Below are 12,155 nucleotides of genomic sequence, written 5' to 3' on the forward strand. Positions count from 1 at the left end.
CAGATATCTTTGCAATTAATGTTTCTGTACATTTTGAAACCCGAAAAGTATCCGTGTGAAGGATGCTATAATTGAAGTTGTATAATCAAAAATATCTTTCCAATCTGGCTGCTCTTCATAACTGAATGTATTGAAGAAAGTGTATTTCACTTAGGAAAACAAACTCCTTTCCCTTTTTATTTTATAGGGTCGCAATGGTAAAGGAAATATTTTCATCTGGGCCTCAGGAAACGGTGGTTTGATTCAGGATCACTGTGGTGCTGATGGATATGTGAATAGTATTTTTACAGTGGCTGTTGGAGCGGTTAGTCATTTAGGCCTCAGTACCTTCTACTCAGAGGCTTGTCCAGGAGTGATGACAGTAATTCCTACAGGAGGAACAAATGACTCGCCTTTTGATGCAGATATGGCAAATGAACTAGACTTGGTGAGTCAGTCCAGTGTTGTAAAATTGAGTACCAGAGACTGTTATTTGTAGTGGTATATAATAATTATTGGAATGTTATAAAATAGTACAATAGCAAACTATTTCTCAAAACACTTCTGTTTCTGTTGGCTTACTCCTGAGAGTGTATTGAGTTTGTTAGTCGTTTTTACACTATTTTACTGCCTTGCAGAAAAAGGTGGTCTAAGTGATCAGGCTTCTTTGGGTAGTAGTTTGAAAATTCCAACTCTTGGATGTCAGCCATAAGTGGTAGCACTCTCATCACTGATACTTCAGTGCCGTAATGAGGGAGTGCTGCACTGTTGAAGGTGCCATCCTTTGGATGAGGCATTAAACAGACATTCCTTCTGCCCTCAACAAGGAAGAGCAGGGATGTTCTCCCAGTATTCCAGCCAACATTTATCCTTCAACCAGCACCAATGAAACAGACTTTCTGGTCATTTATTTCATTGCTGTTTGTGGAACTTTGCTGTGCAAATTTGTTGCCACGTTATCCTACATTACAACAGTGACTACACTTCAAAGGTAAATAATTGGCTGTGAAGTATTTTGGGACATTCTGAGGACCTGAAAGGCACTATAGAAATGCAAGTTCTTTCCTTTGTATATTTCCAAAGTCATATGGCATGCTTCATCAGAACTTTAAATCACATAAGCCAACCCTGAACAATATCAACAAACTAAACAGTGGTAGTTTGTGAGTAACAGCTTAGATTTTGCATGGATAAAGTACAGGAATTTATTAGGGTAGACACAAATTTGAGCATTTTTGAGTATGTGTAAATAATAAAAGACTTTAGAATCATAGAAATTTACAGTATGGAAGGAGGCCATTTCAGCCCATTGTGTCCATGCCGGCTGACCAAGAGCTATCCAGCCTAATCCCACTTTCCAGCTCTTAGTCCGTAGCCCTGTAGGTTACAGCACTTTAAGTGCACATCCAAGTATTTTTTAAATGTGGTGAGGGTGTCTGCGTCTACCACCCTTTCAGGCAGTGAGTTCCAGACCCCCACCACCCTCCGGGTAAAGACATTTCCCCATATATCTCCTCTCATCATCATAGGCAGTCCCTCAGAATCGAGGAAGACTTGCTTCCACTCCTGAAGTGAGTTCTTTGGTGGCTGAACAGTCCAATACGAGAGCCATAGACTCTGTCACACGTGGGACAGACGGTCGTTGAGAGAAGGGGTGAGTGGGACAGGTTTGCCGCGTGCTCCTTCCGTTGCCTGCGCTTGATCTCTTCACGCTCTCGGCGTTGAGACTCAACGCCCTCCCGGATGCACTTTCTCCACTTAGGGTGGTCTTTGGCCAGGGACTCGCAAGTGTCAGTGGTGATGTTGCACTTTATCAGGGAGGCTTTGAGGGTGTCTTTGTAACATTTCCACTGCCCACCTTTGGCTCGTTTGCCGTGAAGGAGCTCCACATAGAGAACTTGTTTTGGGAGTCTCGTGTCTGGCATGCTGAACTATGTGGCCTGCCCAGCGAAGCTGATCGAGTGTGGTCAGTGCTTTAATGCTGGGAATGTTAGCCTGGACAAGGACACTGATGTTGGTGCACCTGTCCTCCCAGGGGATTTGCAGGATCTTGCAGAGACTTCATTGGTGATATATCTCCAGCGACTTGAGGTGTTTTCTGCACATCGTCCATGCCTCTGAGCTATACAGAAGGGCGGGTATTACTACAGCCCTGTAGACCATGAGCTTGGTGGTAGATTTGAGGGCCTGGTCTTCGAACACTCTTTTCCTCAGGCAGCCGAAGGCTGCACTGGCGCACTGGAGGCGGTGTTGAGTCTCCGCATCAATGTCTGCTTTTGTTGATGAGGCTCCCGAGGTATGGGAAATGGTCCATGTTGTCGAGGGCGCATCGTGGATCTTGATGACTGGGGGGCAGTGCTGTGTGGTGAGGACAGGCTGGTGGAGGACCTTTGTCTTATAGATGTTTAGCGTAAGGCCCATGCTTTCATATGGCTCAGTAAATACATCGACTATATCCTGGAGATCAGCCTCAGAATGTGCGCAGAAGCAGGCATCGTCCGCGTACTGAAGCACAACGACAGAGGTTGGGTGATCTTGGACTTGGCCTGGAGGTGGTGTAGGTTAAACAGCTTCCCACTGGTTCTGTAGTTTAGTTCCACTCCAGCGGGGAGCTTGTTGTCTGCGAGGTGGAGCATGGCAGCGAGGAAGATTGAGAAGAGGGTTGGAGCGATGACGCAGCCCTGCTTGACCCCGGTCCGGACAAGGATTGGGTCTGTAATGGATCTGTTGGTAAGGATCACGGCCTGCAGGTCATCGTGGAGCAGGTGAAGGATGTTGACAAACATTTCAGGGCACCCGAAACGGAGGAGGACGCTCCATAAACCTTTGCAGTTGACAGTGTCAAACGCCTTTGTAAGGTCGAAAAAGGCCATGTATAAGGGCTGGCACTGCTCCCTGCATTTTTCTTGCAGCTGTCGCGCTGCAAAGATCATGTGCGTTGTGCCCCGTAGGGGACGAAATCCGCACTGTGACTCCGGGAGGAGCTCCTCGGCCACAGGGAGAAGACGGTTGAGGAGAACTCGAGCGACAACTTTTCCACTGGCTGATAGCAGGGCGATTCCCCTGTAGTTGCCGCAGTCGGACTTGTCCCCTTTTTTAAAGATGGTCACGATCATTGCATCTCGGAGATCTCCCGGCATGCTCTCCTCCCTCCAGATGAGAAAGATGAGGTCATGTATCTGCGCCAACAGCGCCTCTCCGCCATACTTTAGTGCCTCAGCAGGGATTCCATCCGCTCCCGTAGCCTTGTTATTCTTGAGCTGTTTTATGGCTTTGCCTACCTCGTGCAACGTTGGGATTTCACTGAGGTAGTGGTGGATCGCATGCTGCATGATGGAGTCGAGAACACTCCAGTCAAAGACAGAGTCTCGATTGAGGAGATCTTCGAAGTGCTCCTTCCAGCGGGCCCTGACAGCCTCAGTGTCCTTGATGAGTGTTTCTCTGTTCTTGGCCAGCAGTTGGGTGGGGCCTTGGGAATTTGGACCATAGGTGGCCTTGACTGCGGTGAAGAATCCTCGCATAACGTGGCTGTCGGCCAGTTGTTGTATCTCCTGTGCTTTCTCCATCCACCACCTCCCCCAATTATTTTAAATCTATGCCCCCTGGTTGTTGACCCCTCTGCCAAGGGAAACAGGTCCTTCCTTATCCATGCTATCCTGGCCCCTCATAATTTTATACACCTCAATCAGGTCTCCCCTTAGCCTCCTCTGTCCAAAGAAAACAGACCCAGCATCTCCATTCCTTCCTCATAGCCAAAATTCTCCAGCCCAAGCAACATTCTTGTAAATCTCCTCTGCACCCTTTCCAGTGCAATCACATCTTTCCTGTAATGTGGTGACCAGAACTGCACACAGTACTCCAGCTGTGGACTAATCAGTGTTTTATACAGTTCAACTATAACCTCCTTGCTCTTGCATTCCATGCCTCGACTAATAAAAGCAAATATTCCATACGCCTTCTTAACCACCTTATCCACCTAGCCTGCTACCTTCAGGGATCTATGGACCCGCACCCCAAGATCACTTTGTTCCTCTACATCTTTCAGTGTCATACTATTTAATGTGTATTCCCTTGCCTTGTTAGACCTTCCCAAATGCATTACCTCAACCTTATCCGGGTTGAATTCCATTTGACACTGTTCTGCCCACCTGACCAGTACATTGATATCTTCCTGCAGTCCGCAGCTTTCTTCTTCATTATCAACCACAGAGCCTATTTTCGTGTCATCTGCAAACTTCTTAATCATACACCCCACATTCAAGCCCAAGTCATTGATATATACCACTAAAAGCAAGGGACCCAGCACTGAGCCCTGCTGGATACTGCCTTCCAGTCACATAAACACCCATCAATCATTATCCTTTGTTTCCTGCCTCTAAGCCAATGTTGGATCCAACTTGCCACTTTGCCCTGGATCCCATGGGCTTTTACTTTTGTGACCAGTCTGCCATGTGGCACCTTATCAAAAGCTTTGCTAAAATCCAAATACACTACATCAAATGCATTGCCCTCAATGACCCTCCTGGTTACCTCCTCGAAAAATTCAATGAAGATAGTCAGACATGACCTTCCCTTAACAAATCCATGCTGACTGTCCTTGATTAATCCATGTCTTTCCAAATGAAGATTTATCCTATCCCTCAGGATTTTTCCAATTTTCCCACCACTGAGTTCAGGCTGACTGGCCTATAATTACGCGGTCTATCCCTTTCTGCCCTTTTAAACAAAGGTACAACATTAGCAGTCCTCTGGCACCACACCTGTAGCCAGAGAGGACTGGAAAATGATGGTCAGAGCCCCTGCTATTTCCTCTTTTGTTTCTCTTAACAGCCTGGGATACATTTCATCTGGGCCTGGGGATTTATCCACTTTCAAAGCTGCTAAGCCCCTTAACACCTCCTCTCTCACTATGTTTATTTCGTCTAATATTTCACACTCCTCCTTCCTCATTGCAAAGTCTGCATCGTCCCTCTTTTTTGAAAACAGATGCAAAGTATTCATTAAGAATCATACTCACGTCTTCTGCCTTCACACACACATTTCCTTTGTGGTCTCTAATAGGCCCAGCTCTTTCTCTAGTTATCCTCTTAATCTATTTGTAAAACATCTTTGGGTTTCCCCTGATTTTACTTGCCAACATTCTTTCATGCTCTCTCTTTGCTTTCCTGATAACTTTTTTAATTGCACCCCTGTACTTCTTATACTCCTCTAGAGTTTCTGCAGTATCGAGTTCTCGATATCTGTCCTAAGCTTCCATTTTTTTCTTTATTTTACACTGTATGTCCCTTGACATTCAAGGGGCTCTAGATTTGTTAGCCCCATCCTTATTTTTTAAGGGAACATATTTGCTCTGTACCCTCAGGATCCCCTCCTTGAATGCCTCCCATTGCTCTGACATTGATTTACCATCAAGTAGCCGTTTCCAGTCCACTTTGGCCAAATCCCATCTCAGCTCAGCAACATTTGTTTTACCCCAATTGAGAACCTTTATTCCTGGTCTACCTTTATCCTTTTCCATAACTACCCTAAATATTACTGAATTATGATCACTAGCACCAAATATGCTCTCCCACTGATACCCCTTCCACTTGCCCCTCTTCATTCCCCAAAACCAAGTCCAGAACCGCCACTCCCTTGTTGGGCTTGTTATATACTGGCTAAAGAAGTTCTCCTCAATGCATTTTAGGAATTCCACTCCCTCTGTACCATTTACATGACTTTTTTCCCAATTAATATTAATTGTAAGGTAGGCAAACAATAGACCATGAGATTGGACCATCAGAGAGTAGGACTGAAGATCAGTACAACCAAGGAAAGGTTGTGATAATTTGGTCACAGTGCAAGGGGAAACCAAGGAAATTGGGATATGTAACAGATTAAGGTTGGGAAAGGATACACAACTGTACAAAAGTTGCAAACATGTCCATAAGATCCCAATAATGAACAAAGCAAAACTTCATTTGTGGTTTTGCACTCTGACCTTGAGGGGCTCTCCAACAGGATCTCTTGAAGGTGCCATCACCCCATTGTAATCTGCAGGCTTCCTAAACTTTCTGGCCTACCTGCACAGCTGTCATAGAAGAACTGCTGTACATTCTCTGCCATTCCATGAAGATTCTTAAAGGATTGCATGAAGAGCTTCTGTTAATTAATGAATGCTGCTCAGAATGATGCAGCCTTTGTGATGTATGAATCAGAGAGTACTGCAACAGTTGCACCTCTGACCCTAACCCTTACTTCATCTGGTTGCTGCTCTTTGCTGGCACCTCCACTTGCTCCTGCTCACTGATCCTTGGTGCTTCAGCCAGTGCTCCCTCCTGACTGTGCGGTAATATCTGCACTGGTGCTTGCGGACTTTGGAGTTCCTTGAGGTGTGCTGTAGTGATGAGGCTGCATCTTGCTGCACCCTGGTGCCATCTTCCACATCCTGAGAGACTCCTGCACAAGGAGCAAGTTAATATGTGTTGGAATAGGGAGTGCAGTGGGTGGGTTTACACAGAGTAACAAGGCCACTATGGTATCTTGCAGCAGAGTGGCAGATGACTGAGTGTTAGAAGAGACGAGAAAGTTGATGTGAACCATCAATAAATCCATCAAGGTCTCCCTCACCCACTCCCTTGACTGTCCCCCACCCCACCAATATTAAAAACATATTCCTTTGTCAACCACCAAGTTGGAGGTGCATCTTGAGAAATTTAGGAGGCTGAAAATGTGCAAGATAGGGCCTATGGCTTGCAGGCTGTATTGCAGACATTGCAGCATACTGTGTTCTGAGTGCATGCATTGTGCAGGAATCTCCTTACTTTGAGTGGACACCCATGTGTTCACTGCCTTGGTGCTCTTCTCCAATCAAGAGACCTTTTTCCCATTTGTTTCCCAGGAACATTGAACTGAGTAGTCAGCATTGACACAATTGGCCACCTGTGACGCTAGGTTACTGTGGTTCTATTTGGAGGAAGTCCCTGGCTCCAAAATTGCCAATTTTGCCAGGGTCACCTTCTCCAACAAGACATTCATTCTCTTTTCACTGAAAGGGGCAGTTCTGGGAATTCCTACAGTCATTCTTGGCCTCTAACTTAACCTCCAACAAAATATGCTGCCTCCTTTTAAGAACTGCTGTACTCCCGATTCGGCACTCGTCTAGGTGGAATGTTCCCTGCACCTGGGAAATCCTTTTTACAAAGAGGCAAATTATGAATCTAAAGAATCCAATGGAATAGGCTACCTCACTAACTGTGCAGGAACACCTAAGTGTGCTGAAATAGTGGACTATTTTTGGACTTGACAGTAGAATTGGCCCTATTATGTCCATATGCTACATTCAGCATCAGGAATTGATACACTGAGCTTGTTAGTACAGTCAGACATGCTAGGGCATTGCATAATTATTTCAGTGTACTGTGCTAAATATTGTGAATCAATATCTTTTTCTGTTTATACAAAAAACATATTGACAAGGCCAACGTAGATAAGTAGAATTGGTTTGAGTTTGGTAAGTTTCGAAATACAGCCTGCATTAGAACATCAAAACGCTGCTTTAATTTAATCTGTGTTTTGCAGTTGTTAAATTATCCACCGTTTCGTACAAATTTATATATACCAGTTGCATTTTTAAAATAATAAACTGTTCGGAATATTAAAATGGCCTGTTCGTGTTAAGCAAATGGGCCTTCAGTTAGGCATTCAGTTGATTTAATTGGAGCTAGCCCAAGCCTATTGAACCCTGAACCAGAATTGAACCATTCAAATCATTTTCCAATAAAGAAATGAATGGGAAAAAAATCTTTTAGTTGGATTTGCAGATGGATAGATGTTTTATATTTACAAACGTTCCCCCTCCCTTGCGACAACATGGAAACTGCTGTTTTGCTACATTCTTGATGGTACCTGTTCCCAGACAGAGTTTTCACCTGTGGATTCCATTCCTCTCTTTCAGTGGCATATTCGTTGATGCAGATTAGTTTCTGCTTTTCTTGAGTCTGACATTATTTATGCCAAACATTTGTACCTGACATCAGTCATCAGGCTAGAGAGTGGAAGGAGCAGCGCGGAGGTCCGGCCCAGCAGCCCGTGCGGCCCCTGGCCTGCGAGCACCATCGGAGCGTGTCGAGGAGCGGAGGGAGCAGCATGGAGGTCTGCGCGACCCTTGGCCTGCGAGCGCCATCAGAGCAGGCCAGAGTATGGAAGGAGGAGCGTGGAGGCGTATCACTCCAGGGAGCAGCATGTGCTGGAGCAGGAGAGCAACGGCAGTGAAGAGTTGATATCATCAAGGTCCAGGTCGGTGATTGGAGCGTGGGCAGGTACAGCAGGAGCAGCGAGGTCGGGGCGAAGGAGCGGCGAGAGATTGTAGAGGGACGTGATCGGGGCCCAGGAGAGGCGTGAGTTCGGGGTCCGGAAGCGGCGAGGGCCCAGGGGCAGCACGGGCCACACTGCGATATGTGTGCGCACCAGGTCCGTGCAGCAGAGCTGGTCTCCAGTCGTCTTGGTTAATCCTTGCTACTGAGCCAAGACCTAGCTCTGTCAAGCCCGTATGGTGGCTGGTGTCCAACGGTCACCACTCATTAAAAAAATCCAAGCACAGGCATCTTCCACCCTTCAAGATTTATTTTGGACCTGGAATTTTAGGTCCTTCATTGAAACAGCTGTGAACTTTTTGACGTGGAAGCAAGTCATCCTCGATTCGAGGGAATGCCTATGATGATGGAGTGGAATCCATTTTTAAGGAAGTGGCAACAGGGCACTTAGAAAATCATAATATGATTAGGCAGAGTCAACATAATTTTATGAAAGGGAAATCGTGTTTGACAAATTTATTGGAGGTTGTTTTTAGAAAGGGGTTGGGAGTAATAGATTAGCATGGATAGAGGATTGGTTAACGGACAGAAAACAGAGAATATGGATAAATGGGTCATTTTCAGGTTGTCAGGCTATAACTAGTGGGGTGCCGCACCATGTACAGTAGACACCTCAAGTCGCTGGAGAAGTGCCACCAACGATGCCTCCGCAAGATCCTACAAATCCCTTGGGAGGACAGACGCACCAACATTAGCGTCCTTGACCAGACCAACATCCCCACTGAAGCACTGACCACACTTGATCAGCTCTGCTGGGCAGGCCACATCGTTCGCATGCCAGACATGAGACTCCAAAAGCAACTGCTCTACTCGGAACTCCTTCACGGCAAACAAGCCAGAGGTGGGCAGAGGAAACATTACAGGAACACCCTCAAAGCCTTCCTGATAAAATGCAAACCCCCACTGACACCTGGGAGTCCCTGGCCAAAGACCGCCCTGAGTGGAGGAAGTGCATCTGAGAGGGTGCTGAGCACCTCGAGTCTCATTGGCGAGAGCATGCAGAAAACAAGCGCAGGCAGCGGAAGGAGTGTGCGGCAAACCCGTCCCACCCACCCTTTCCCTCAATGACTATCTGTCCCACCTGTGACAGAGACTGTGGTTCTCATATTGGACTGTTCAGCCACCCAAGGACTCATTTTAAGAGTGGAAGCAAGTCTTCCTCAATTCCGAGGGACTGCCTATGATGATGATGATGCCGCAAGGATCAGTGCTTGGGCCTCAGCTATTTACAATCAATATTGGATGAAGGGACCAAGTGTAACATATCCAAGTTTGTTGATGGTACAAAGCTAGGTGGGACAGTAAGCTGTGAGGAGAACACAAAGAGCCTGCAGAGGGATATAGACAGGTTAAATGAGTGGGCAAGAATGTGGCAGATGGAGAGAATAATATAGGGAAATGTGAGGTTATTCACTTTGGTAGGAAGAATAGAAAAACAGAATATGTTTTAAAAATAAACTTTTAAATGTTGGTGTTCATAGAGATTTGGATGTCTTCGTACAAGAAACACAGAAGTTAGCATGCAAGTACAGTAAACAATTCGGAAAGTAAATGGCATGTTGGCCTTTATTGAAAAGCGGTTGGAGTACAAGATTAAGGAAGTCTTGCTACAATTGTAAGGGCTTTGGTGAGACCACACCTGGAGTACTGTTTCCAGTTTTGGTTTCCTTATCTAATGAAGGATACACTTGCTTTGGAAGTAATACAACAAAGTTTCACTGGATTGATTCCTGGGATGAGAGGGTTGTGCTCTGAGGAGAGATTGAGTAAATTGGGCCTATACTCTCTGGAGGAGGCTTGACAGGGCAGATGCTGAGAGGTTGTTTCCCCTGGCTGAAGTGTCTAGAACTAGGGAGCACATCCTCAGGATAAGGGGTAGGCCATTTAAGATAGTGATGAGGAGGAATTTCTTTACTCAGTGGGTTGTGAATCTTTGGAATTCTCTACCCCAGAGAGCTTGGATGCTGAGTATCTGAATATATTAAAGGCTGAGATAGATGAGTCCAGGGGAATCAAGGGATATGGAGATCGGGTGGGAAAGTGGAGTTGAGGTCGATGATCAGCCATGATCTTATCGAATGGTGGAGCAGGCTCGAGGAGCCGTATGGCCTACTCCTGCTCCTATTTCTTATGTTCTTATAACATCTATTCTGGGGCAAATATGTATTACGGCTGGTGCAAATAGGCACAGGGCCTGTTTCCACAGCATAAGGGAATACCTCCTGATAAGAAAATAAAATGGGCAACAAAATTGGCAAACGACAATGTAGAACAGCAATGGGAAACCTTTAGGGGTAGAAATTCACCTTTGCCCAAAATGGGGCACACCTTCCTTTTTTGAAGTTTTTCTCTGCCGCATGGATGTAGTTGCGGCTGACGGGCGAAGTGCCCTTGCAGCGGGTCGACCTTCCCGATCACTCATCAGCACCGCGCTAATGATGTCAGTACATCGCTGATGACATCAGCGCGACTCGGACGTGCTGCGTCGCGTTGACGTGTCACAATGTCTTTCCCCTTCAGTTTACTGGGAGAGCCGCTACGAGCTCTGCATATTTTTAAGTTTGGTCCACTGAGCTACCAGGGAGGGTTTCAGCTGGGGGTGCCAGTCTGCCTGTTGGCGGCCCAGCTAAACCTGGGGGCATAATTGTCGGGCCGACCTGGCAGTTGGCCAACATTTTATAATAAAATAGCATCACCGGCAGCGCCACCTCCCCTTTAAGGGTGGCTGCGCCGCCGACCAACAAGGAATGCAAAAAGCTGATGAAGGGCAATTTACAAAATGGCGGCCCCTCTGTGGAGAGTCGGAGGCCATTCCGCGCCGTCTCATGGCCGCCACTTTCAGATGGCAGGAGGCCTTACGGGAGAGCTATTTTGCTCCCTTAAAATGGTGTTCAACAGAGTGCAAGAACAATGTAATCCGCTAAAAGGAAAGAACAAACTAAACACTAATGAGCCTCCATGGGTGAATAAAGCCGTAAGGCAACAATTGAGGGTAAGGAAAGAGGCATACATTAATAACAACAACTTTTATTTATATAGCGCCTTTAACGTATTAAAATCTCCCAAGGCGCTTCACAGCAGTGTTATAAGATAAATTTGACGCCGAGCTACTTAAGCAATTACGGCAGATGACCAAAAGCTTGGTCGAAGAGGTAGTTTTTAAGGAGTGTCTTAAAGGAGGAAAGAGAGGTGGAGAGGTTTAGGAATGGAGTTCCAGAGCTTAGGGCCAAAGCAGCTGAAGGCATGGCCACCGATGATTGAGCAGTTATAATCAGAGGTGCTCAAGAGGGCAGCATTAGAGCAGCACAGACATCTCGTGGGATTGTGAGGCTGAAAGTGATTACAGAGATATGGAGGTGTGAGTCCATGGAGGGATTTGTAAACAAGGATGAGAATTTTGAAATCGGGGCGTAAACATCAAGGACAGTCTGTCGCACTCAGTGCTGGGCTGTGTGCTACAATCACTATAATTATCAGGCAGCATGAATTTGATGTGCTGCCTGAGCTCCTTGCAACGGTCACGGGCATATCACGCATCGCGTTGCCCACACCAGTTATTATGAGCTATCGAAATTCACTCCCAACAAGCCCAACAATGCATAAGAACATAAGAAATAGGAACAGGCGTAGGCCATATGGCCTCTCGAGCCTGCTCCGCCATTCAATAAGATCATGGCTGATCTGATCATGGACTCAGCTCCACTTCCCCGATCGCTCCCCATAACCCCTTATTGTTTAAGAAACTGTCTATTTCTGTCTTAGGCAGTGAATTCCACAGATTTACAACCCTCTGAGAGAAGAAACTTCTCCTCATCTCTGTTT

The 12,155-nt window shown here is 46.2% G+C and overlaps 1 protein-coding gene across 1 annotated transcript in view; it reads left to right on the plus strand.

Moving 5' to 3' along the window:
- The window catches only part of LOC139274800 (PC3-like endoprotease variant B), a 994,028-nt gene that overhangs the window by 567,474 nt on the left and 414,399 nt on the right, over nt 1-12,155 (plus strand). The window contains exon 10 of the mRNA XM_070891493.1: nt 188-427. Within this exon, the coding sequence (XP_070747594.1) occupies nt 188-427 (240 nt within the window). The remainder of the gene's footprint in view (nt 1-187; nt 428-12,155) is intronic.

Source organism: Pristiophorus japonicus, chromosome 10 (assembly GCF_044704955.1).
Source record: "Pristiophorus japonicus isolate sPriJap1 chromosome 10, sPriJap1.hap1, whole genome shotgun sequence".
Taxonomy (NCBI): Eukaryota; Metazoa; Chordata; class Chondrichthyes; family Pristiophoridae; genus Pristiophorus; species Pristiophorus japonicus.